Source organism: Amblyomma mixtum, chromosome 4, assembly GCF_055824585.1.
Source record: "Amblyomma mixtum isolate Tamu chromosome 4, ASM5582458v1, whole genome shotgun sequence".
NCBI lineage: Eukaryota > Metazoa > Arthropoda > Arachnida > Ixodida > Ixodidae > Amblyomma > Amblyomma mixtum.
Genome location: NC_143015.1, coordinates 133,415,681 through 133,442,116, shown reverse-complemented (window position 1 = coordinate 133,442,116; position 26,436 = coordinate 133,415,681). Strand labels below are relative to the sequence as shown.

Genomic DNA, 26,436 nt, shown 5'->3' with positions numbered 1-26,436 from the left:
CGCTGATGGTATCGGGAATAGCTTGTGACTTAGTTGTTACAGCTTACCTCTGTTTTTCGTAGCCTCGGAAAGGTTCGGAAGAATTCCAAATTTGTGTGGAGAGTACATGCAAACGTTGCAGCGTAGATATCGAGTTCGATTTATAACCTCCGCTGGGTAGTATGTAGCGAATGATGCAAAACGTAAATTAAGTTGTGGGTCATGGCTTTAGCGCCTATTTTTTGCATCCTAGAAGCCGCACTGGGATTAAATTTGATTCATTTTTTCTTCGGTTCCTCAAGGAGTCGTGCTGGCTTATTCGGCACGAAAGTATCCAAGCAAAGTATTTAACACTCTGCGTTTTGTTTACGGGAAATGCGACCCGTCCTTTAAAACCGCACCACCGTCGCAGACTACTCCGGACTAGAGCAGACTAGCGCTGACTAGTTCCTTATTCTGTCGCTCTAAATGCGAATAGCCGTTCATTGGCAATGGAGGTCGTCTTTTTATCACAGGTGCATCCTATGCCTTTTCGTGACCTCTAAATAAGCCGCGATTTCTACACAAAGGCAGGGGGCAGAATTAAAAGGCGAAATGTCGTGCATTCGCCGCACTGTACCGCAATGCACTGTGCTAAATGCACTGCGCGGAATGCACCTTTGTACAGAGAGGATCGGGCTCCCATAGAAATAGACATCAGTTAGTTGGCAGGGGATATAATACCTACCATATGTGCCGGCCAGCTCCAATGGGGCCGATTACGTCAAGCCGGTTTCAGGGTGTCAGCAAGTTGGAAGGCCAAACATCAGGCTGCCATTTTGGTAAGGCACCGAAAAACCACCCAGTGTAGGAGAAATACTGTGCAGAAGTACTGAAGTTGGGGACAGTTGGGGTTGATACATAATAACGGAATTTGTCGCAATGCGAACGAACCGGGGACAACGAGAAAGAACAAAAGCAGGACAAGCAGAAGAAGGCAGAGGACACACGTTACCTTCTTGTTGTGGTGTACTCTTTTTGTCCTGTCTTTTGCAATACCTAATCCAGTGTACAGCCGATTCGTTGGCCTCTGTGCCTATCAGGCTCGCGAAAATATTCACAAGGCGGAAAAGCGACAATTCTTGCCGTGCATACCGCAGATTATTTAGGCACTTCTCTCATTAGGCGTATGCTGGAGCAAAGGCGCCGCTCAGTTGCAGACGTCATTAACAAGGCGGACTGCTTAGCTAGTTGGTGCATTATTAATAAACTGCAGTACGGAAGAAACAATGAGAACGAAGGAAGACGCAGAAAAGGAAGATGCTGCCCTGAGAACTGTATTTTATTTCAAACACAAGCATGCTTATAACCTAGATTCCCATACTTTCTTCAATTCGTTTCCTTTTTTTTCCTGCCTCCACCGTTGCGCAGGAAATTCGCTTCCTTTATCGATGGGGATAGGATGGCGTGCTGACACATTGCTCACCAGAATCCCGGATGGCACAGGTTTCTAACATCTCTCGAATCAGCTTGTCTGTGCTCTATTTCAGTCTTTTTCTCCAAGTCTTTTTCAGTGTTCGTCAGTGCAGCTTAGACCTTGTCTGTCTGTTCCTTCGCTTATGTTGTTTCTTCTCTGCTGCAGTTTAATAATGAAAGTTTCAGAGTATGCAATGAGGGAATAGACAGTAGACGACCGCTGACCACCTCGTCAGCTGGGTTCCGTATTTTGTAGGTGTTCATTTTGCATTCATTGGATTAATTTAATTTCGTCCCGTCGATTCTGACGGAAGCAACAAGGGCGTAGGGATAAGAACAACCAGCCATAGACACGGCCGCTCTGATAGCGATGCCACCAGTAGCTACGTTACACCGCCTCCGTATTCAGACTGAACGATTCATAGAGACCACCCAGTGCGAAATCACCGCGCAGCTACATAGCAAAGTTTTGTTTTTGTTTTTTTCTTCAGACTGTATTACCATCGATGAAGTTCATCATGCGCATCAAACTCATTGTCGTGATCCGTCCTTAGACGGCGCCGGTCCATCGCTGTGGACACGGGGTGCTTTAATGTAAGCCAAATAGCATCATTGGCATGCTTCTGCGACGATCAACGTCATCGTGGCACGGGCAGAAGTGACGAATGAAAGGGCAACGAATGAAACGAAAACGAAAGAAATCGATATATAATAACAGTCCTCATCACATATTGCCCGATTTGGCGCTGAGCAGTTGTCACCCTTGTATTGTGGTCATTGGCACACAGCACTGAGAAAGAAGTTTGTGGGCTTTAAGTACACAAAGTAACAAAACGGCGACTGTGTAGTGCGCTTTCCTCGGACAGGCGTCTCCAGGAATGTCTGGCTTGATGTATAACCTTCGAAGAAATATTATTACTCAGTATGTATAATCCTCCATGGGATAGCTATCTGTATCAAAACTTTGGTCGTTGGCGTCGATGCAACGATTTTAGGCCATTCGGCACGTCTCGCTTCAAAAGGAATACTAAATATTAAGAAAGTAGAAAAAAAAAATCGCTGAACTCATTGCTTTAGTAAAGCTCGCTTGGAATCTGCTGTGAGAAGACCGAAGCTCCATGGTGCCAAAACTCTGGCAAGCACAAAACAGTACCGACAGAAATGTTGACCGGCGATGTGTTTATATTGGAGCTATATTCGCTTCGCCCATACCTTAAACGAAAAGGACGATGCGAAATTCGGAGAGCGAAATATTAGTTGACGGCAAGGCTGGCTTCGTAGAGGTTTTTAAAATTAACTTTTATCGTACTCTTATGACTTTTATGCCTGTATTTTTCGGTCATTGCGTTCGCGGGCGAACTCGATCAGTCTGGACGCGCGGAGCGGAATTTTAATGCGCGCTGGGACAGCGAACGGAAGCTTTCATCGCCTTCCGAGAACTGTGCGAAGCGCAGAGAACCAATTCACTATGTGGCAGTTTTCATTCCGAATCTGTCGCCCCGTCCACCGGTCACGTTCCGTTGAACAATTTCGACGAAGGCCGTTTCTGGCTCGCGGGCAGGGATGGCAGCGGGCGAGTAGTGGAACCCAAAATGAGAAAGCGGGTGATAAAGGGCTCCATAACGCTGTGCGACGGCACAATATCCTCCGTGCGTTTCTGGTGTGATGATTGAGTCTAGCCTTAAATACCGTTTGCTGATACATCTTATCTTTTGTGCCATATGGAATAATTGGCAAGCAACCAACCTGCAAGTATAGCGAATATCAAGGAAAGCATTGCCAGAGACTAAACACAGAATAAAGCACCATTCGACGAACCAGATCGGGTGCGTATCGTTACATTTGTAGTGCCAAATTCTTCCAGCATTTCTCATGAACAAACAAAACCGAAATCCTGACGGACGTTGATTAAGAGTTTGCAGTTCATTCGTCTCTTCGGCGGCCACATTTTGATGGAGGTGAAATTCAGAAACACTTGTGTATTGATATTTCTGTAGTCGTTAACCCGAGACAGTCGAAATACTCGCGGTATTGCACTTTACAGCGTACCTTGTAGATTTTCTCGAGTTTTGGCATGTAGTTAGTACTACTGAAAAAATGTACATATATCGACTCCTACGTGCAAACGTACCGTACTTGGCACCAAAGCGTACGAGTGTTACCTCAGGCAGGCACTTAATGTTGAGATACGCCAATCCTTTCATGGGCTTGAAGACCAGTGGGCAAGGTGCGTTTGTCACCTCAGAAGCAACACTGTGTACGCCACTGGAAGACGGGACGAATGGAACAGCGCTTACAAGTGTTGCTTGTGGAAAAGTGCTGAATTGTTAAAGTGGTGAACACTGTTCCCCGTACTATATTATTTCTTTTTAAATGCCTGCAAAAACAACTCAACTCGTAAAGTTAGCTATAGTGAATTTTTATGGCGCTAGGGCATCTCCGGCCAAAGAGCGCCATGGGACAGGGTAATTTCGTTTGCTCAAGGTGAGGTTAAAGACTTATTTCCCAAGCATTTAACCCTGGTTAAGCCGAACACCAGACCAGGGGAGAGCTTGTGGCCATTGTATCACTGGTGCGTACTCGCGGCACTGAGGATCGAACCCAGTACCTCCTGCGTGCGAGGCGGATGCTCAAACCACTAGGCCACCGCTGCGGTCCTAACTCGTAGCGCTACTTCCTCCCGCAGAAAAATGTTGATCGTGAGCTCCTTGTAACAAATGTTTGCGGACTGGATGGATGGAAGGGTTCCCTTTGAGGAGCGGTGGTGGCAGTTGCCACCATGATCGAGGTTTTTCTCTCTTTATATTTCTATAACGGCGTTATTAGTATAATAAATATGTCTATATATTTGCCATTTTCTTTACATACGATATTTAATCCTACACTTGTAACCTTGCGTCACATTCCACCAATCTTCCCACCGCTTTTTGTTAACTTCTATCGCAGGTTTATTCACATCACCATCGTTATGTCTAAACCCTAGGACATTAATGTGTCTGCATGGACATCCGGATGGATACCGCAACATTCTTGTATAAGATGCTCACTTGTTTCTACGGATTTACTACACACTGCACATGTGTCATAGTCTTGGTTAACTTTCTTTTTGTAGCATCGCCTTCTGAGACACCCTGATCTAGCTTCAAAGAGTGGGGCACTGCCTCTTCAGTTATCTTAGAATGATTCTTCCTGACCGTCTGTTTTTTCCAACGTCTACATAGTTCTACAGTCTGCTTCTTTTCCATTGAATCTGTCATGAGAATGCAGCGCCTCCAATCGGCGGGGCCTCCAACTGCGTGATGAGGCTCACGCTCCACTTGCGCGCAAGGAAATAGTTCCGTATTCTTGCGGCAGTACGACTGCGCCCTTTGCACCATTCCCCGCTAGTTCAGGAGCAGGAGCCTTGGTCGCAATTACATCAGCCTTTGACCCCGGTGCCCCAAAGTTAAAATGATTGGGTTGCTCAGGATCGGCCCCACCCTAGTAAACAAGCTTTGAAAACAAAAATTTCTATTTCCTCTGTCTCTGAACGAAAGTCGAACAAAAATAAAACGAGGTATAACTAAATAAAGCGAACGCAGCAACAAAAACAACTTACCCTCGCGGACGTAAACAACAGTTTGCAGAAAGCTTTCCACCCGGAAACTTCGTTCAATAAAACACGCGTTTAATGCAACGCAAGGCTCTCCGACCGTGCCGTGGAAGGCATTAAGATTTCACGCCCAGAGCTCGGCACCTGGCTGCACTGGGCCGGTAGTGTGCACGGCCACTTACGGGAGGCCATACACGTTTTTGTGTAGCGCGGCGCTCCTTGCGGTCTCTTAGCGAAATGAAGCCCGCCTGCAGCCTTTTTCTGTGCAGTGCCTGGCACACCGCTGTAAAACCCGTGCGAGCACGAAGTATACATATCGACAAAAGATGGGAGCTATCAACGTGGTTGGGATACGAGCTTGGCCTGGAAAATGAATTACTTCTGCAATATTCACAAACCGGCGGGGAAATTTCCCACCTTGCTTCAGTGTTCGGCAGTTAGAGAATGGCACTAAGTCTCATGAAACCACGTTAAGCTGCGAAAGATAGCACAGATAATAAATAGCCAACCATGGGCCGAAAGCCACATAGTTTTTTTTACGCTTCGAAAAGTTTCTAATCTGTCTTGGCCTATGTTACCGCATATCCCGTTTTATAAAAGGAGATACTTTTTCTTACGTCTATCATAGTTGGTGGGTTTTCTAGCCCATATTTGTGGTGAAAACTCTATTATATACGTTCGGAATTCTTGAAGCATTAACAGCACATTCTGGAGTGTGAAAAGATTTTCTGAGGTTTTCTTTTTTCGAGGAAAACATTGCCTTCGTGAAAAATGGGTACAAGGCGTGAAAACTGCCCTCAGATCATAGAACTTCTTGCGCCAAAACGACCAATTTTCTGCCACCATTTTCGGTTAGGATTAGCGGCTGTTTTCATCCCCCATAAGCAGTTAAAGACGACGAGTCTTATACCAGTTTACGTACAATCGGTTCCTCAAAATTAGACGCCGGATTATAGACTTGACAGTCCCATGAAGATCAGTTAGTTTAAGCAAGAAAAAATGCAGCAGTGATTACCCCTCGGCACTTTTTGTTACTGTTTTGCTGTTTCTCACTGTAGCGTGTGCCTCGTCTCTTCTCAGTCTTTCGTCATTTTATTGGTTTAGTTTTTCAAGAATATTTCTCTTGTTTAGGCAGCACGAGAGCGAATTTGTAAGAGCGTCTTTGTTATGAAAAGGACGCTATGGACAAATTGAAGTAGGCCTCTGTCGATGCGACACCGCATTCTATTCACAAAAATATCAATTGCACCGAAAACGGAGCTTCTGTAAACTAAAAAATGTAAAAACAAAAAACAAATGCAGGTGGCACCATCACCGGCCGGTTTCATGACTAAAATGCATGCTTCTAAATAATTTTTTTCTCTTTCGGATTTGAAAGACTACGCTGCTCTGCCATTCACTTAAAGATGGTGGCACACCCGTCATTTGCGACATGACGTCACGAATTTGAACCAAATAGCGAGAGAGATTCTTAAATCGATTTTTTTCGCTGATAAATGCGTCGTTTACTGCCACAAAGATGTCAACATAGCTAGGAAGAGCAAGAGAATCAATTTTTACTGATAACAAAAATTACATTGTAACAATTAATTTGTCCTGGTGTCCATTTAAAATACTGCGCTCATCAATTAATCTCGGAGCGTGCCCTTTGTTTTGTCGTTAAAAGGACCGCTTTCCTAAATTCTTGCTGATTTTCCCAACGCCGTCCACAAGTGGCTCTCCGATGGGCAAAATAATAAGAAGAGAAATTCATTTATGTGTTTTCCTAGTACTGTACACTTGAAAGCAAAAGCAGGAAAAGTAAATACACTAAAATGAAAATCTATACAAACGAACATGATGTCCAAAGGCCAGTAATATGGTACGCAGCAGCTGAGGGAAGCAAAATGAGCTAAATGTAGCTTGCTGCGGTGGCATACACTCTATGGAATCTGTCTGTACTTAAGCATCATTCTGATGACAGAGGGAAAGGCTAATAGCATGAACAAAAACTGCCATGTATGTTCTTAGCTTTTTACTCCGTCATCAGCATGATGCTTTAGTACAGACCAATTCCATAGAAGTGCCATGTGTTGAAATTTAATCCCACATTTTAAAGACCGCCATGAGGAGCCGGAGTTTCTCGGCGTAACTCTGCGCTATGTAGGGCTGTCCCGTATCCATCCCGCAGCGCAACGTTTAAAAAGCATGTCAGTTGATCATAAACACGACCTTGCGTACTAGCAGTTTCATGGCTAGTATGTGTTCTTGCCGGCTGTGGAACGAAACAAAATAAACAGCACAATAACGCGACAAGCAAGGTCCGCTCACTAGGTCGCGTGTATTCTTCATCACACCCGTTAAAATGTCACTACCGACGTTTTTGTTCAAGTTCCCAAGGCCACCTTTTTCGAAGGCTTCAGCGAGTTTGTGTTTCGAGGCTCACTGAAGCAGTGTCAGCAGAAAAAGCGCAAAACTGTGAGCGCGTCTCCTTGTGCGACCGCATGCGCAGTTGTAGAGAGGAGGGGGGGGGGGGGGGGGGGGATATCTGCGCACACATGTTTCGCACCTGGCTGGCGACCCCGTCGATGTGGGTCACGCTGGGTTCCTGCCCCGTGCCGGAAGAAGAGCGAAGGCGTCATGAACGAGAGGAGTTTGACATTCTCGACGGCCCTGCTGTCTGTGACACATGCCGCCGCCCGCTGCAAAGTGCGGCTCGCTATGGTAGGTGCATGGGCTTGGTTGAAAACAGCATTCTTTATAGATAGCAGCTCAAAACAGAGGAGAAGCACTGGATGACAAACGCGAACAAACATGAAAGTTTGTATTCCGACTATAGAAAAGCACTGGAAGACAAACGTTAACAACATGACACGATGTTTGGTATTCCGACTACTTTAACTTCGAAAACAATCGTACATACAAATTTTCTGCAAGCAAAACGCAATTGAACAAAGAAGGAGAATGAGAAGGCACGGTAAATACGTGACGTCAAAGACGTCTGCAGGTCACCGAAGATATGGACATTGTTCATTTTTGTCCAATGTGCGTGAGTGCTCTGTCGACTGATTCGATTGAAAAGAAGCAGCTTTTGCAGGAACGTTAGTACTTTCCACATCTGGTGTTATATGTGCATTTTTTTTATCAGAGATGTAGGGTTCTTTTCTGATTGTTTTCTTCAAGTGTTCTACTTTCACAATATCCGTAAGCGCCATTGCTTACGAAGTTATGCTAGTTAAAAGAGGAAGGGGTGTGTCTTGTCATTTTCGTTGGCCTTTAGGTATTGCTGGTTTAATTTTTGTGTGTCTATTATTTACGAGTAGTGCTTCCCTATTTGCTACCCTTCCTGTGCATGAACTTGTGTGCGTTTTGTTTGTTAATTACTTTATTTGTTCATTTGAGTTAATTTCTTTATATCATTGCTTGATTTCTCCTTTAGCACTTAGACTCTGCGGCCTTAGCTTGCTCATGGAGTTCGTAATATCAGGACGCTTTCCGGTCTTGACGCGAAATGCACCCTCGCGTATGTATTGTGCGCATTTGTATGTAGTTGTAGCTCTCTTTTTTTCTTATTCCTCCGTTTTTATCACTTGATGTTGTTTGTTTACTCGTTTGTTTACTTGTTTGTTTCTTCCTGCAGCGTGTTGTTTGCGAACTAAACATGTTGTTCGAAGAGAAAATGTCACAGCCTTTTCTCCGTTCCCGACATAGGTCAAAACCATAAAAAATTCAGGGGGCACTTTGACTGTCTAAAGTGCGTAGAGGCGAAAGCGTTTTCTGCACCACTTTCCCTGTGTGACACTGGTGACGTCACGATTGGATGACGTCACACATAATTGATGACGAAGTAATGACAAGTTACTAATTAGTGGTTAATTACTGATTAATGACCAAATACTAATTAAATGCTAATGACGCTTAAGCTTCGCCTTTAGGAGTGGAACGCGGCAGCGTGTTGTAGCGCTGCCAAGCAGTCCACGGAACGCCAATACCCGTTCGGCGCGTTGCCTTGCCCTTTGAACACAACGCTTTTTGAGGAAAGGAAATGGCGCATTGATTCTCTGTCATCTCGGTGGACTCCTGAACCGAGCCGTACAGGAAGGGAGGGAGTGTGAGTGAAAGACGAAAGGGAAAGAGGGGCCGTAATGAAGAAACTGAACTGAAAATGGTATTTGAGGAAAGGAAATTAGCAGTAACTCTCTCGCATATCTCGGTGGACACCCGTCAAAACGCGGACACATCTGCCAACACGGCTGTCGACACATCTGCCGACACGGCTGCTAACGACAGTCATCATCATCATCAGCCTGACTACACCCACTGCAGGGCAAAGGCCTCTCCCATGTCTCTCCAATTAACCCTGTCCTTTGTCAGTAGCCGCCACTGTATCCCCGCAAACTTCTTAATCTCATCCGCCCACCTAATTTTCTGCCGTCCCCTGCTACGTTTGCTTTCTCTTGGAATCTATTCCGTTACCCTTAAGGACCAGCGGTTATCTTGCCTTCGCATTACATGCCCTGCCCAAGCCCATTTCTTCCTCTTGATTTCAACTAAGATGTCATTAACCCGCGTTTGTTCCCTCACCCACTCCGCCCGCTTCCGATCTCTTAACGTTACACCTATCATTTTCCTTTCCATATCTCGCTGCGTTGTTCTCAACTTAAGCTGAACCCTCTTTGTTAGCCTCCACGTTTCTGCCCCACAGGTCAGTACCGGTAGGATACAGCTGTTGTGTACTTTTCTCTTCAGGGATATTGGTGAGCTGCCATTCATGATCTGAGAGAACCTGCCATATGCGCTCCACCCCATCCTTATTCTTCTAGTTATTTCCCTCTTATGATCCGGATCTGCGGTCACTACCTGCCCTAAGTAGATATATTCTCTTACTATTTCCAGCACCTCACTAACCTCACTAACGACAGTATGAGGCATTAAAGGCTTTCGGCTTGGAGGCGGTGACGAATCGCGGCTACGGCCGCTCATCTGTTTTTTCAACCACCGTCCGCTTCGGCGGACGCGGTTGTTGCTGCGACGCGCGTCTTCCCTTTCCTTTCCTTTCTTCTCTTTCCTCTGATCTTTTAAATCTCCTCTGTCTGCACGTGGCAGCGGTGGTGGCTCGGCTGGAGGTGGTGTTGGCTGGAGCCAGTTGGCAGGCCCGTGCACTTTCCTTTCCATTCTTCTCTCAGTCGCAACAACAACTTTCGCCTTAAAAGGCAGGACTGCGGATGACACAGTAGCGCCACGTCAATCCGTGCTCTTCGGCTCTTCGTTGTCGATCGCAACCAGTTTTCCTCTTTTATTGTGTCGCACACATCTTCAACTCAAATAGGCTAATTCAGATTTCTACACTAAATCAAGCCACTTCCATTCATTTATGCCACCGTTAAAAGCGGTAGGCAATGAGGTATAAAAACGAAGCTAGAGCATTAGTTTACTGCTCAATTAGGGTGTGTCGTAAAGAAGTATTCTGGATCAGTTTCAACTAAGCGGTAGTTAGCTAATGGCAATTATTTCTATGTAGCGGTTCCATCGAAATCAGGTGGGTATCGAACCCAAGGCATTATGCTGTGCACCAGAACTACGGAGCTTGTGAAACACAGGGGCGGATGCATTACCGTAATTACTGCGCAAATAACAAGTCGTCATTTTTAAATAATATAGCAGTCCCGGGTTGTGTGCCTCTTAACATAGTACGATGTCCGTTCCGCTAACATTTCCCTCGCTCAGGAGGCAACGGCTGTACGATGTGCAAGTTATGTTCAAGCAAAGTTATGTTCATTATGTTCAAGTCCGAACAAGCCATCAAAACAGCTGAGTAGCGCTTAGGCCGGCATGCTTCACGAGCTGAATTAAACATGAATAGCTGAAGCAAAGTATGAGAGTATAAAAATGTAAAGAGCGTTTCCCACAATTTCAGCAGTCACGAAATCATGAAATTCTTTGGCGCCTGCGTCACAGATTTATATGCAGGCTAACTTTTGTCTTTGTTTCGGGCTAGGTGGCCCATTCAGGCAAAATATAACGATATGATTTGCAGTTATTACGAAAGAATCGAAAGTTCGTTCACCAATTTAAGAAAAGACGAAACCTACAGTAGGCAGTCAGATACATGAAACAGTGAGGGAGTATATTTTTGTAGGCCAAGTGCCTATTCACAACACGTGAAAAAAATATATTAGAGGGATAAGAATGGGATTAATTATATTTGGAAGCTCCCCTCAAGCAATAAACAGCAGCATACTGTATTCCTTGAGACGAGTGTATGACTCCGGTATGTCTGGAAGTTTGAAAGATAACGCGAAAAGCTTGAAATTAAACTGCGGACAGAACAAACAACAACATCGGCTCGGTAACTATAATGGAAGCTGAGCAGCCTAGTTCAAAGAACCAACTCGAGTCGATGTTATCGCAGCAGCAATCATGGGCAGAAATTCTACCTTGGAGAACTTTGAATTAGCCCCTTGAACAGACAACGGACGTCTTTTTGTAATGTAGTGGATTCCGAGCAACGACTAGCGCAATCGAGGGCCGTAGGAACTAAATTATGTGGGGTAAATTAGGAAGTATGTAGTTACGGGACGACGGTGGCTAACACATGAAACGTCTCAGTCAGAATATATGGTACAGGGCTTTGACCTGCAGTTAGCCTACCTTACACAATGATTACGATGATGAAATAACGCGATCATAGGCGAAGCTATGCATTCCACGAGCGTCAATGAACTTCTCGTTTCCTGGCAGCCGAGAAGTGCGGCAGGAATACGCGGCCAGCACTCGCTACCTGCGAGTCACTTCGCAGGAATGCTGCGCAGCTATGCTAATGCGACCGCTAAGTGACGGCGCTGTATGGTGTAAGCAGAAGCGTTTCCCCCGCTTTGGTAAGTGGCCTTACCTAGGTCCCGAGTACCCAGAATTAAACATCCCGCACGTTTGCGAAAACGCTACGTTCATGCATTCAGCAGACGGGGCGGAAAGGGTACGCCGGAAAGGAAATATAAGAAGGAAAAGCGCCTAAGGTACTAAGTGACGGGGACTTGCGCCTAATTAGAGAAGCATCCACGTGACCCTGCTCAAACATGGGTGTGTTTCTCGAGCTCCCTTCCCGAGCACGTATACCTTGACGCGAGAGAACGCAAACGACAGGGCCGAAAGCAGACGACAAGGTAGGGGCGCCCAAAGCGGAAGCCGTCTGCTTTCTTTAGCCGAGAAGCTCTTGCCCCCGGAAGTGACGCTAAGTGCGCGGCCTTCATTTTCTGTTGGAGAAGCGAAAATTATCTCCCCGCCTACGTGCGATTTGCTTTTCAACGCCGTGTACACTCACTTCACAGGACATATCAATGAAATTATTTTGGCAGCTAACCCGGTATATGAAAGAATACGTTGAAGTGAAAATGACACGCACGGATTTTCCGTCGTCGTGGTTACCAGCGAGTTTTGGAAGAGCAGCGAATTTCTTAAGAGCTGGATGCTTCTGTGTTCTGTAAACTACTCAAAAAAAGAAAAAAATATATACTCTGTCGTTCCGTCTTCAAGGTGCTCCATAAATCGTCTAGCCCAAGTGGCTGATTTATGCTTGCATTTGAATCTTGCGCACCTGCAAACTGATGTCGAGTGCTGCCGGTAGTTTGGGCTTTCACTGACAGAAAGTTTAAAAAACACAGCGTTTAATTCTCTCAAGTTCCGTGACTGGTATTATCTGAACAGCGCTATAGTCGGACAAAATGTCTGAAGTGCTTCAACATCCAATGTGCGCTTCGCCAATGAAGGAAAGGATGTGATAACGACGGTTCCGCAAGCCTCAGAGCAACCGAGAGGATCCAGTTCAAAGAATAGAAACTTGAGAAGAAGACGGCACACCTAGCAGCCAAGGGACCAGGCCGGTACCCTAGTTAAACCCTAGTGCATTGATGAGGGTCCTAGAATTGTATATGTCTTTGCGGCACAGCATTTAATGCTCACACCTGCTACCAAAGACGAGGCAATCTAAAAATTATGTCATTATTTGCAGTGTAGAAGAAACATCCATGTAACAGACTTATGGACACTTTTGTATTGTATGTAATGCAATAAATGATACAGCAACCCAGTTTTTTTAACCATGCTTTTTTGTAACCACCTCTCAATGAATTATAAATTTCCAAAAAAGTTATTTCATACAGCAATAATAGCAGTAAACAAAACTATGCCATCGTGGTATTAGTTTTAGGTTAGCTCGGGCTATTAATTCCAGCATGAAGTTTGCCTGAAGCTGCTAATTATAAACTAAGTTGCCCCTTCTCTGTACACACACGAACTTATTAATGTTACTTTCAGTTAATCTCATTTAATACCAGTGCGCGCTCAGCAAAAAATGCAGAACAATGTAGTTACATGTGAGAAAAAGAGTGAAACGGGCAGAAGGATATAAAGCCCTTTTAGGGAAGAACGGTTTAAGTTTAAAGTTACATGTTGGTGTGTGAGCACGCTTATTCCAGCCGAGGTTGTTGGTAATCCGTAGCCCAAAGTATTGCAGTGCGCATACTCTGACAGTACAACGTCGTTAGTAGTGTCATACTTCATGTGAATTGCCTTGTTAGTTTTTCCATTGAACTTTTTGCCAAAAATATTGTCATTTGCCATCTATCACACCGTTTAATAACCATTTGCAAAGCTTTATTCAACATATTTTGATCAGAAACATTTCCAACCGCAGAATAAGCTAATCGGCATACAACTCGATCTTCCAAGGAAGGTCTTGAAGAGTATAACTGATCAATACCAGAAACGTCACTTAACCCTCGAATATTTATTATCAGTTTATCACATCTCCCCCAGCGCCAGACATGTTGAAGCCGTTTGTCCTCCTCGGGCATGTACCACTGAGCACTTGCATTTTTTCTTTGTGCAGACAGCAGTCGACTGGAATGGTCTGCCTGTCAATGCCGTACTCCACAAAAGCACCATCTATTTGAAAAACGCCATCGAAAAAATTATGGTTTAACCACTGGGTCATTCATTTCAGATTCTTTTTGTATATTGTTTTGTATTTTTCCTCATGTAATACCTCTATTAGGAACATTTTAGGTTATGATAAATAAATAAATAAAACGTCCGAATTCCAACCCCTGAAGAATGCCAGTATAAAGTTCTTCTGTCAAAGTATTGGTTATTTGAAAGCGTCCAACTGCTGAAATCCAGCCTATCATTTGGTCGTTCGTTCATTTGGTATATTGTACCTTAACTTTGTGAGAGTAACCTTGAACAAATACTCAGAAAATTCACAAATACTGCCTTAGTCCGTTTTGCGAATTTGACTGATCTGTCGAAATCGTGTTTAGTTTCAACTAGTTTTCTGCATGCAGGTAAACTTTTTCTAGATCTGTTTTAATAGAGAACGTGAGTTTGACTGACAAAAGTGGCTTTCTGCGGTCCTTTGCGAGGAAGCGCTCTAGCAGACGGCGCTCGAAAGAAGCAGACGACGCGGCGCGCGAGCGTCGAAACCGGAAGTCGTCGGCCTCTTCGTTCAAGCAGCTGCCGCCGGCTGCCGCTCCCGGAAGTGACGCAGCGCGCGCGAGCGTCGCTTTCCATTGGAGGAGGGGTCCGCGCGCGCTGTTCCTCTCTCCATCGGTATGTGATCCGGCGTCGCTCGGCGTTTTCCAACGGCCGCGGTTCTTCGCACAGCCGTGCGGCTCCCGGGATAGCGGAGTGCTCCTCGTGGTTCCTCGGTGTTATTTTTTTCCCGTGGCTTTCGGATTCGGTCGGTGCCGCGTGTTCGCTAACGCCGAGCTTCAGCGAACGGCTTCTTGCGGCAACCGCGCGCGCCAAGATCGCGCTTTCTTTTTTTCTTCGCCGCCAACGGCGATGCTGACTGCCGTAGCGTGTCGACGCGGCGTAGTTGTGCTTGAGGTTTTGCCGTCGTGGTGACGTGGTGTGTGTATGTGAGTGTGCTGTGAAGTGTGCGGATTTTGAAGGTCGGCGACGAGAAAAAAAATAACCATGACGGAATACGAGGAGATGGTGCGGCTCGTCGATGGAGCCTACAAGGTGAGAACCCCCCAAAATCTTTTCAGTAAGATTTTCTCAACACTCAGTAATTGCAGAACTCTACAAGCACATGAGATGTCACTTGATCGAACAAACTGCACGCTTGAAGACTTCATAAAGACGATTCAGTGAAACTATTGCGAGAAAGTCAGCCTTTGCTTCAATGACAGAGTTGTGGTAGGCTGCAGAAAGCCGATACAAACAAATGCCGAGCTAAACTTGTTTGTATTGTGATTATTGTAAGCCTCGAACTCGATAAGTTTCGGACCATAATTTTTCTTTACCCAGAACGATCAATACGCGAAAGTACACATTTTCTTTGAATCTCTCTCGCAGGCTGTAGCCTATAGCTGCATGACGAAACTTAAACTGCATTAAATTTGGTCGGTATTTGATTTCAGGGAACAGACTGTCTTATGGTCGTTCGCTGCACCGTAAATGCGCTTCGGTGCAGGTTATGTTTGAAAAAAAAAAAAATCATGTCGCGAAGCGTACAATAAAGGTCCTCATCAGAACAGTCGGCGCCAGGCTACAGCCTGCAGATATCTGATTTCAAGGAAGGCAGAGCTAACATCCCTACTGCTTTAATGAAAAACTTGGAATTTGAGCCAACCTTTCGCCGACATGCTAACCTGCGTACGGGGCAGGTATTAGAGGAGCGATGGCGGTATGAAATCATTGCAGAAGTTAGTAGAAGGAAATGAGCTAGTTATATTGAACTTATTGCCGCATAAGCGGCTGAGGCTGTCGTTCACCAGACACAAGGTTTTAATAAAAACCGCTTCAGCACAATCTGTTCCTGAAAGTTATAGCGTCTTTGAAATGCCAGCATCTTCATTTAAGAAGTAAAAACGAGTATCGGGCGTATGGCTGAATATTCTTGAAAGTAAAAATAGTTGTATTTTATATGTGGGTTTCAACTCTTCTCATTTTGAGTTTTCAGCAATGCATGTCGGAGTTTAAAACTTTTACTGCAAGGAACTGACGTCCTGCCGCTCAACTTATGCTACCGAACTTCACGGAAGGATCACCGTTGCTTTCTGACATTGAGTTTGTTCTCCACTGGAACACCCTTTGCTGCCAACATTTGAAAGGGCATGCTATAAAATGGTAGCCAACCGACTGTAAAGGCTACCTTCGTTGGCCACAAAACATTCGAAAGCGCGCTCAGTTAGAGTGTGTGGATTGATTTAGGCCGGTGCTATCATGAAGTAATACCAGTTTCAAATAGAGGTGTGCGATAACTACTTTTCGGAAACGAATCTAATAGGAATACTTTTACTAAAAAGCAAATTAAATTCTGATCGAATGTTCTCACCAATACTTCCTACTTGAGCGAATATTCGCGAAAAAAGGAAATGATCTTGCTTAGAAGCGACAGCTGTAATTTTTAAAAGATTCAACTGCGATCTTCACCTGAGGACACGCGACATGAAACTAGTTTACTAACTCTATAGCAGTCAAGTTATAGCTATAGGAAAATTACAGTTTGTTACTAGTGACATAGATTAGTCGCCACATCTAATAACATGACAGCGGCGAGGAAAATGTGTCTGATCCATGGCCTCAGAGATTGGGTATCAAGACAGGGTTTGCAGACCATGTCAGCCCCCTTCCAAGTCAGCCAAACTTGGAGACCATGCGTGAACGTCATGAACGCAGCGCTACGAATGGACCTCGTCGCAGTACAAGGCACTCAACCCCACGCAAGCCAATCGCAGGAGCGTGTTGCGCGGCGTCCGAGCAAGCCCTGATTTTCATAAACTCGTCTAAAAAAATTACAGCGTACCTTCTTCGAGCTTTGTGTTGAATATTCGAAAAGCATCCGGAAACATATGAACATATTCGATTCGTTTCCAGCAATTTTAAACTTATTTATTTATTTTTTTACCCACAGCGCCAAGCGGCATTACAGTGGGGGAGGACATACATAAAAACAAACATAACATAAGCAGTGTCGGCCACGGAAACAAGTCCAAATTGCATCAAAACAAAGAAAAACAAAAACAAATAAAAATTTCACGGAGCCAATAAACTGGAATGGTTATTGTAAGGTAGAAAAGAAAACATCATTAGACATAATACAAGCAGTGTCTGAAGACAATTGGTTCCAATCGCGTATTGTTCTGGGAAAGAAAGACAATCGAAATACATAAGTTTTTCACGCAATCTCCCGTGTTTTAAAACTGTAGTCTACGCGGTCAGATACATAATGAGGGGCCAGTATAAACTTCGCTCTTTCAATGCCAACAGAACAATGATAAATCGCGTGAAAAAAACTTGCCCTATTTATGTTACGTATCGAATCACAGGATATTTGATTTGCCATTTTAGACATAAATCCAAATATCCTCGCACCCCTAGTCTTAAAGCTTCTGGAAACTACGCCAGAAACAGGCCGATGTGTGCGCGCCGAGCGGCAACGCCCACAGTTATACTCCGTGACTAAGACGAGAGGTGCGCGCCTTTCTCGAGTGTTTCGACACACGGATATGCTGATACGCGGAACAGCGCTCGCAGCACGCGTATTTACCTTGTTCAGTACGCAACACATCGCGCCACGGGGAAGTGCGAGGCTGTGCGGACGAAATTCCCGCTTGCTTGCGTCACTGAGCCGGAAGTACTAAGCAAGCGTGGATAGATGCTAAAGGGTACCCGTTCTGAAACGGGGTAGTAGAGGACGCCACCTAACTGAGATCCTAGAGGTGTGGTCGCTGAGTTTCACTACGCGTCTTCAACAGTCTTTTTTTATATATATTACAGTTCAAAGAGAGCACCAACCGGTCAGCTTCACCAGTTTTATGCAATAATTTCACTCTTCGTAAATTATCGCGGATTTTTCAGGAATGCTCTCCAGATTCTTTAAATTCGGAAACCTGAGCAACTTCAGACGTGTGTGCGTCGTAGTTTTTTCGTCGACGAGCTGAGTAGGCGTCTCATACTATCTTCTAACTCGAATACGTTAGCCTTTTGCTACTATGTGCCAAGGTGAAAGCCTCTGGAGGGATCACTGTGTCAGTGTGTACATCTAGACATATACCAGCAACTCTACGGCCTTTCTCGAGTGGATTTTTGTTTTGTTTTTTTTCTGGCGTGCAGCTTCAGCTCAGCCAATTTATTCCGTTTGTGATTGTCCTTTGTACAGACGCATGTACCAATGGCTGTATAAAATATTTCTCAAGGGCATTAGTTCAGTATACAGTTGTTAACAAGGCATTTATTGATTTCTCGGGACCGTAAAATAAACGGTTGTCAGTACACTGCCCGTAACACTCACTTCCGGAAAGGAGCTCAAACATTCTTTTTCGTCCCACTAATACAAGGAAGAAACAAACTGAATTTTTAACGATTACCTTCCTGGTTTACTTTTATGGCTGACCTTTGCAACGCCTAACCTAACCTTCTGCAACGCACGTTTCCTTGCTTTCACAGCAAACCGAAAACATTCAGCGTCAGAGTAGAAACGACCGACCAGCAGCTGCGCACTACTAAAGTCTCTCACAGCTGCACACCTTATTTACGAGTCCATAAGTCGACCTGGCTTTGCGGAAGCTTCAAGCCCATGAGCTTTTTGAAAAGCAAAGTTCCTGAGGTCACGTAGCATTGAATTTAGACATGCTGTTCAAAGCATGTTTAGTTTTTTCTTTTATTTTATTTTTTCAACTGGTGTAGCAGAATGGACTGGCGTTGGGAGCAAGTTTTTCATATACTTAATCATGTGAACTCCGTTAGGGGGAGATATAAAACGGTTCCATGATATGTGAACACCTCCGCACTCACGAAACACGTAAGGGACGAAATATAGTAAGGCGAGAAAGAAAATATGCTGGGTGAATCGAAAACAAGAGGGAAGCGAATTTATTTCGTGAGTGCGTTATCAAGCCTAGCTTGTGCGTTATCAAGCCTAGCCTAGCGTTATCAAGCCTAGCGGCAATACATCGCCCCTTTCTACCAATGTGAGCAGCGTAGTTGAGAAGCAGCGTTATCTCCTGTTGAGTCATTTGCGTTACGAGTCCGTTATCAAAGCTGCAATTGCCTGCGTCGCAGCAATTGCGATTGTTGAGTATTTCTTCATTCTTATTTCGTAATCGACTTAATTGCGCAACGAAAATTTTATCTTTTGGTTATCTTCGCAACAAATGGTGAATGATTTCTGATTCAACAATAAAACGTTCCCAAAAACCCAGGACCTCCATTCTACCGTTCGTATACCTTCGGTGGAATATTTATTAGCAGCTGATCAGTATCTCACCGTGTGGTAAGCGAAGAGGCGATGCAACAAATTAGGCGAAATGTGGCCAATAACGGAAACGGTTTCATGAGATTTTCAGCCGCTGTTCAGCAGAAGGTAGCTGGGCATTCAGAAGCGTTTATGAACACTCCAATCTCGACATGAGGAAACCTTTAAGATGATTTCATCGGAGCCTGATTGAACGGCGCCACGATGTTACGCTGACGAAAGGAGTGGAGCTTTCGTCTGTGTTACCACAAGGCAGGTACCGTTATCGGCTGTGTTACCACGAAATTAATGCAGCAATTATTGAGACAGTATATTGAGGGCTGGGCATATGATACAGGCAATTTACTGAAAATCTGAAAAAGCAATTGTTTACAAAAATTTGTTAATTCTTTTTACATATTAAGTTAAATCTGGAAAACTAGAACTCGAAGAGATCTGGATATTTCTTCAAACTATGCAGCGCAGTTCGAATAGGCGGAAGGCCGGAGAGGCTCCCCCTAATACATCTGTTGACGGGACAAATCCTGAATTTAAAAAAAGTGTAAAGCGAGAGTTCGAATTAAGCGAGCTCAAATTAACGATAGTTTACTGGATTATCTACACTCCTACCAAAACAAAATTGAGTATTACAGTGCTTAGTTAATGAAAGCTGTTGAGAAAGAATGGTTATAAGAAGGCGACTCGCATAATTGTGATTCGGTGAGAGGGGTATACAATATAATAAGCTGAATTCAGTTTCGGTCAATTGCCCAGCCATGTTAAGAGGCCAGTGAAGCTCATTGATACCACGACCTATAAGCGTGTTCTCGACGGCACTGGTCTCCCTGTCCGCTTGTAGTGAGCTGCAACAAAAATTATTGATTGAGTGAATTAACGTTTATCTCGGTGAAGGTGATAATCAGCTGCTCATTTTGGGCTGTACACTGCGATTCTGCGATTTTTGGAACCGCCATTGAGGTGGCTTCGTTTAAGAATGACCTGCATGCGATTTAATTTATGTCTTCCCCGAAAACTTTTTTAATCGGCAACTGCAAAAAGAGTAAAGAAAACCTTGGGAATAATGTACCTGGAATTGTCTCTTACAGCTTCTCTCGTGCAGTCTATTTCAGTTGTACATAACTCCTTGACATTGCTTTAAAACTAACTAAATTGACGAGCTGTCAGGTTTATTAGGTCTGTTACGTGGCCGGTTCGGCTTGTACTTGAGTTTTGTTGTGAATCGTTTTCTAACAAACTTAGTAAAATTGTATATATGCGTTCCGCAGAGATTGCTGAGAAATTATGAGGACTTTATACCACAGAAATCTTGTATTTCATTTAGTTCTACACTCAGAGTACAGAAATCCTCAAAAGAGAACCTGTTGATTGATGACAGACCGCCATGAATGCAATAAATTGTCAACAACCGTGCGCCGCAATACTAAACGGGATCCAGTTAGACTACAGAAAAAGTAGTAGTAATAATGGTTTATTATTACAAAAAGGAAGAAAAAGACTTCGCTAGCCGCTGTTATTCAGGAATAAGAAAGCACTTCTTTCCCTTTCCTTCAAGTCGCGCCATTTATCCGTTATTATTGGTGACAGAATTGTCTTTTCCAATAAACACACAATCCTTGCGCAAAAGCCACCCTCATTCCAAAAATTCTAATAACCGGCAAAAAGTCCAAGCCATCGCTACAGCGATCATTTCATATCTTTTTCTTTCCTTCTGGTGTGTCCAAAGAGCCAGGAAACTGCTCCTTCTCTTTTTAAAAGTCCTTCACGCAGTTACTCTCGAGTCACCGCTTTTGACGTGTCCGATACGTGCCCAGGACAAAACGAGCAATTCCCAAAGCCAAGAGCTTGCCGGAGGCTTGCTACTGACCGCGAAGACGCGGGATTACCTCCTCCCGCCGCTAGGGGGGCTCGCAGCGCACTTTCCCGCCGATTCCCGACGTGCTTTGCAATCCGAGTTTCCTTCATCTATCATCGGGAGCGTAGTGGGCAAGTCGGCATACAGGCAGGCAGCTAGGGCCCCGGGGGTTAGAAACTTTTGCTCGCTATTTCACGCCAGCTTCCTTGGGGGTAAGGTTAGTGCTTTCCGGTAGATGGCGGTTGCTGTGGCATTCCGGTGGAGGGAAATCGCCCCGCTCACTCAAAGCGGACTTTGTCCACAAGCTGCGTGTAATTGGAAGCCAGCGCCCTCTTCTAACCACCCCCGCAACTTTTGACTCCGCAAGGGATGAGGACATCTTTCTGACGTCTATCCCGTCCCATGGCTGACAGCTAGGCGAACGGTCCATTGTTCAGTGACGCCGTCCGCGATCCCTTGCAAAACCTAGTCCCCTTCTTGGCTCCCGCTTTCGTCGGTCTCAAACACCTCAGGCGATCTTTACGCTTTTCGCTGTTCGCTCACCTTCAGAAGAGAGAGAGAGACGAAATGAAAAAGGACACTGAGTAATGTGCGAAGCTTTCGAAACGCGCAGAAAAGCAGCCTTCTTTCGAAGAAGATTAAACCGGGTGCGGCCGAATTATAATTTCAATTTGCCCCGCGCTGTCCCTCCTTCGTTTCGCTCCTGCTGTCACGTCAGAAAGAAAGGGACTTCCCAATACGACGAACAAAGTTATCTTCTTCTGTTCCATCTGCGCTCACTTAGAAAAAATAGAAAAGTGCGCCCTCTACGTATGCTTCCGGATGGTTTCGTTCGACGTGTCTGGGGTATTCGGCGGGTGACACAATGTATAGAGTTCGGGCTCCAAGTCTGAAAAAGAGTCGCCGCACGCGGTGCATCGACTGGCAGCAGTCGATAACGGCTGAGCAGAGAAGAGGCTTTAATTCAACGGACTTCGCTCCCTGAGTTCGCAATGCCTCTCTCTCTCCGCCACATTCTGTCCCCCTTCAACCGCGCTCTACGTGAAGAGACAGCGGCACTTGTACCCAAAAGAGCAAGGAACGACAGTTCATCAACATTTGTCTTTGTTTACCCATGTATTCTCCAGTCGTCATGTGAAGGGTCCACGCACTGCACTGACAGCAAATGCACTGGCTTTCAAAGTTTTCACTACTGTTTCTCCCAGGTGCACACTAGGGGTCTTATGAAGAAGGCGGGATTTAACTGTTGATCGCTTAAAGTCCTTCTAGCTCTTCACAGAAAGCTACTCGTAGAACGACGTCGTCATATCCGACAGTGGGCTGGGGGAGACACCTGCCAACACCTGTTTTTATAACAGAGGAGAGTTCAGGTACCAAGATGCCGCAGGTTCTCCCCACAGCTCCAAAGTCAGTTTGTCGACACTGAGCTGTGAAAGGCACCAACGCCTGCTTGTAGATGGGGAGAGAGTCGAGCTATCTAGTTCTCGCACTCTCTCCCCACTGAAAAGCAAGCTATTCGATACGTGCTATGTAAGACGGCTACCAGGATCTGCTTATAGAACGGTAGAGGAAAACTGCCGCGTGCTCTCTCCACAGCCCAAAAGCAAGCTTCCTTCAGTGTACTTAAAAGGGTCTGTACTAAAGCATGTATTCGCGCAGCTATGAGTTCCCGTGACCTTGATAAGTACACCACCGTTTTATCAATTTCTGCGAAACAGTTGTTGGTATCACAATACATAACGCTACGGGATAACAGGTGGATTTAACTCGGAAAGCTGCTCTCTTTACCCCCTGTAGAGAAAAGCTTTTGCTATAACCACTCTCATACAGTAACACCTCGTTATAACGAAACGGTTTATAACGAAATATGGATATAACGAAGCAATGAATGTTCCCCTTGGAATTTCGGTAAGTGCGGGCTATAACGAATGTACGGTTATAATGAAGTAATCTCCGGGCCCCACTCTTCGGAGGGGGCTCCACTCTCGTATCAGCGACCCGAGTCATCCTCAGATTAAAACGACGAAAAGCTGAAAGACATGTTTGCAACTGATACGTCGGTAACCGCCCGCGCCAGCCAACGATCGTGTAACTGCGGAGCGCAGATTCCGCACCGTTTCCGAGCGACGCACATGCCATAAGAGCGCGTACGGCGCCGCTGCCGCCTATGCCGCCTAGCTATGCGCTATCGATATCCAGCTGCATTCGTGGAGAAACGTCATGCTCTTCGAGCCAGCTGAAAACGCGCTCAATTCTAACGGAAAGGCGTTCTCTTTCTCTCTCTTTCTGCCTCTCCCAGCGTTTGCGGCCCGAAAACAGCTGCGCTTTTGCGGAGCGCGCGGCTCACGAGCTGTGGGGCGCCTGCCACTTGTGCGCTTTTTGACGACGCTGACTCATGCGCTCTGCACGCTCGCTTAGAACGGTGAGCGGACGAGCGTAGCGGTCGTGCAAATGGGGCTCAACGCACGCGCGCGCGTGCGTGATTGACAGCGGCATCGCCATCGAGGCGACTCGAGCTTACCTCTTGCTGCTTGTCGTGAGGGCTTCTTTTTCGGGAGAGCGCGTCGTTTGATGTCGAAAGGCCTACGCAGCTTTCGCTACGTCGTTCCTCTTTGGGCGTGTTTGCGGGTGTGTGTGCGTATTTACGAGGTGTGGGCGGTGACGAGGAATGCGTGCGTTCTGTCACTGAGGGCGCGCAGATTTGGTGTGATTAGTCCTGCCAGCCTGCGGGCGTCAGACAGAAATGATGTGACGATTCGGTTCGTCATAAGATTCTTTCCGCCGACTAGTTCATGTGGCAATATTGCTCATTCATCTGCGCCTACGGAATTTGCAGAAGCAATTTCGAAGATTTTTGCACATAGTTTGTATTCTCAAACATTAGGCCTTTTTTTTTTTCTGATCAGAATAAGGTTTGGTTTGGTTTATGAGGTTTAACGTCCTTAAGCGACTCAAGCTATGAGAGACGCCGTAGTGAAGGGCTCCGGAAATTTCGACCACCTGGGGTTCTTTTACGTGCACTGACATCGCACAGTACACGGGCCACTAGAATTTCGCCTCCATCGAAACTTGACCGCCGCGGCCGGGATCGAACCCGCGTCTTTCGGGTCAGCAGCCGAGCACCATAACCACTGAGCCACCGCGGCGGCCAATAGAATATTGTAATTTCACTATGAATATTGTAATATTCAATATTGTAATTTCAGAATAAGTATGTATGGTTTGGTATGGGGGGTTTAACGACCCGAAGCGGCACATGGGTTATGAAGGACGCTGTGGGGGCGAGCTTCTGATTAATTTAGGCCTACTGAGCTTCTTTCACATGCTTTGACATCGTGCAGAGCACGGGCGCCCTTTGTATTTCGCCTTCGAAATACTTCAGGGATTCGACCGCGCGACCTTGGGACCATTAGCCGGACGCTATATATCTACCGAGCCCCCGCGGCGAGCGATCAGAATAACAAGATTAATGGTGATTAGTGTAAGTGTGATTATTTGTGAAAGGTCGATTATTTTTGTTTTGAGGGCCTCGTGTACAAAGTAATTACGGATGGAGAGAAACAAATATTGCAAATTTTACAAAAGAAAAAGGTTTTTGCGGAAGTAAAAACAGAGAGCAAAAGTTTTTATGGGCAAATCATAATCAGTCCTGATACCGCACTACTACTCACTCCTCACCCAACTGCTCAAGTTTCCTTTTTTTTTTGTTCACTAATGCGATATTATAGCGGTCTTTAAATGTGGTATTTTCAGGCGTAATGCTTTCAGAACCAGCTATACAACCGATGCTCCAACGTCGATGGCGAAAATGACGGCGTGAAACTGATTCTTTCGATACTGTAAATTTAGGGTTTCGCTTCTGTTTTTCTTTTTATTTTCTTATTCGAGTGTCGCATTTCGTCCAAGTCAACTCGCTCCAGTTTCTTCAGGTCGTCTCAGCAATCATCCTACCACCGTCGTGCGGAAGCTGCACTGCGCGCCTGATCTAGGCTTCCAGAAACGTCAAGCTTTAATCTTTCCCGTGATCTGTATACTAGAGCATTCGCTGACTCACTGTGAGCAGGGCCGGCTGTTCGACAAAAGCTACGCGGCAAGCATTTCGACAGTTGCTTCTTTGATGAGTTTGTTTCATCTCAGTGTGCAATCTACGTGCCCCGTAATTTAAGAAAACAAAACAAATAAAACAAAGCCGTTTTCCACGTCATCACACACTCCCGTCTTCCAGCCCATGGAATACAAGGAAGGGAAAGCGCACCGATTCGTTTTTCAATCAGCCGTACACTTCTTTCCTTTTGTTCTCCGCAACCTCCTCTCCTACTGAAGCGAGCGAGGAGCACACACTCAAAAAAAAAAAACGGAAAGAAACTGGTGGAATTGATGCCGTGGTGTTCGCGCGCAGTCGGTTGCTTCTTCCGAGTAATTACATTCGACTTGCCTGAGCGAACACCCCGACGACTGTTTCGTGTCTGCGTGCAAGGGTGCAGTTTCTCGTGCCAACGAACTTTTTCGCTACGCGATGCGTCGTACTCAACCCGTAGGGGGTGACGAACGCTGGAAACATCTACCTTGTCAAGGCTTTGCGGGGGGTAATCGCGGAGGAGTCGTGTAAATCTGAGCAGAGCGGTTTTGAAATGGGCGCTTGAGGCGTTGCGTTCAGCAAACGCCTAGTAACTGTAACAAGGTACCCATGTGGGCTAGTTGGTGTACATCAGACATAACTTCACCAGCGAAAGAACGAATTTCCATGTGTCCAGCGTTGTCCTGTATTCTTCTTATCCTGGTGTCTCGTTCTTTCGCTGGTGAAGTTATGCCTAGTAACTGCATCCGGGCTTTATTTACGCTGTTCCATAACTGCGACGGCAGCCATTCTAGCAAATGGAGTAGGCATCTATATGCAGTTACCTGGAAAGGAAAATGAAGCTGTCAGGGAGAGACGTCGGGGGATTGAAACATGGAGAGGCTGTGGCGCCAATACGGTATGGAGGTGCCCACAGTGTTCTGGCCAGCGAAGGTTATACACAATACTAAACACACACTGCTCTAGCAAGTGGTGAAGCCTGTTAAATGTGTTTATTTATTTATTTACACAAGTGAAAACACTGCAGGTCCAGTTTATGGTTTACGGGGGTTTAACGATCCAAAGCGGCTCTGCTTGTGAGGGACGCCGTAGTGAAGGGCTCCGGGAATTTCGACCACCTGGGGTTCTTTAACGTGCACTGACATCGCACAGTGCACGGGCCTCAAGGCCTACGCCGCCTGTAAACCCCTTTATGACGTGATCACGTAAGAATGCCCTTGAGAGCCCGCGCTTTCGTC

The 26,436-nt window shown here is 45.6% G+C and overlaps 1 protein-coding gene across 1 annotated transcript in view; it reads left to right on the top strand.

Annotated features, from left to right (window-relative positions):
• Window positions 1–14,609: 14,609 nt before the first annotated feature.
• IRSp53 (Insulin receptor substrate 53 kDa) overlaps window positions 14,610–26,436 on the top strand; it is a 162,284-nt gene continuing 150,457 nt past the window's right edge. The window contains exon 1 of the mRNA XM_089588050.1: window positions 14,610–15,028. Within this exon, the coding sequence (XP_089444176.1) occupies window positions 14,981–15,028 (48 nt within the window). The 5' untranslated portion in view covers window positions 14,610–14,980. The remainder of the gene's footprint in view (window positions 15,029–26,436) is intronic.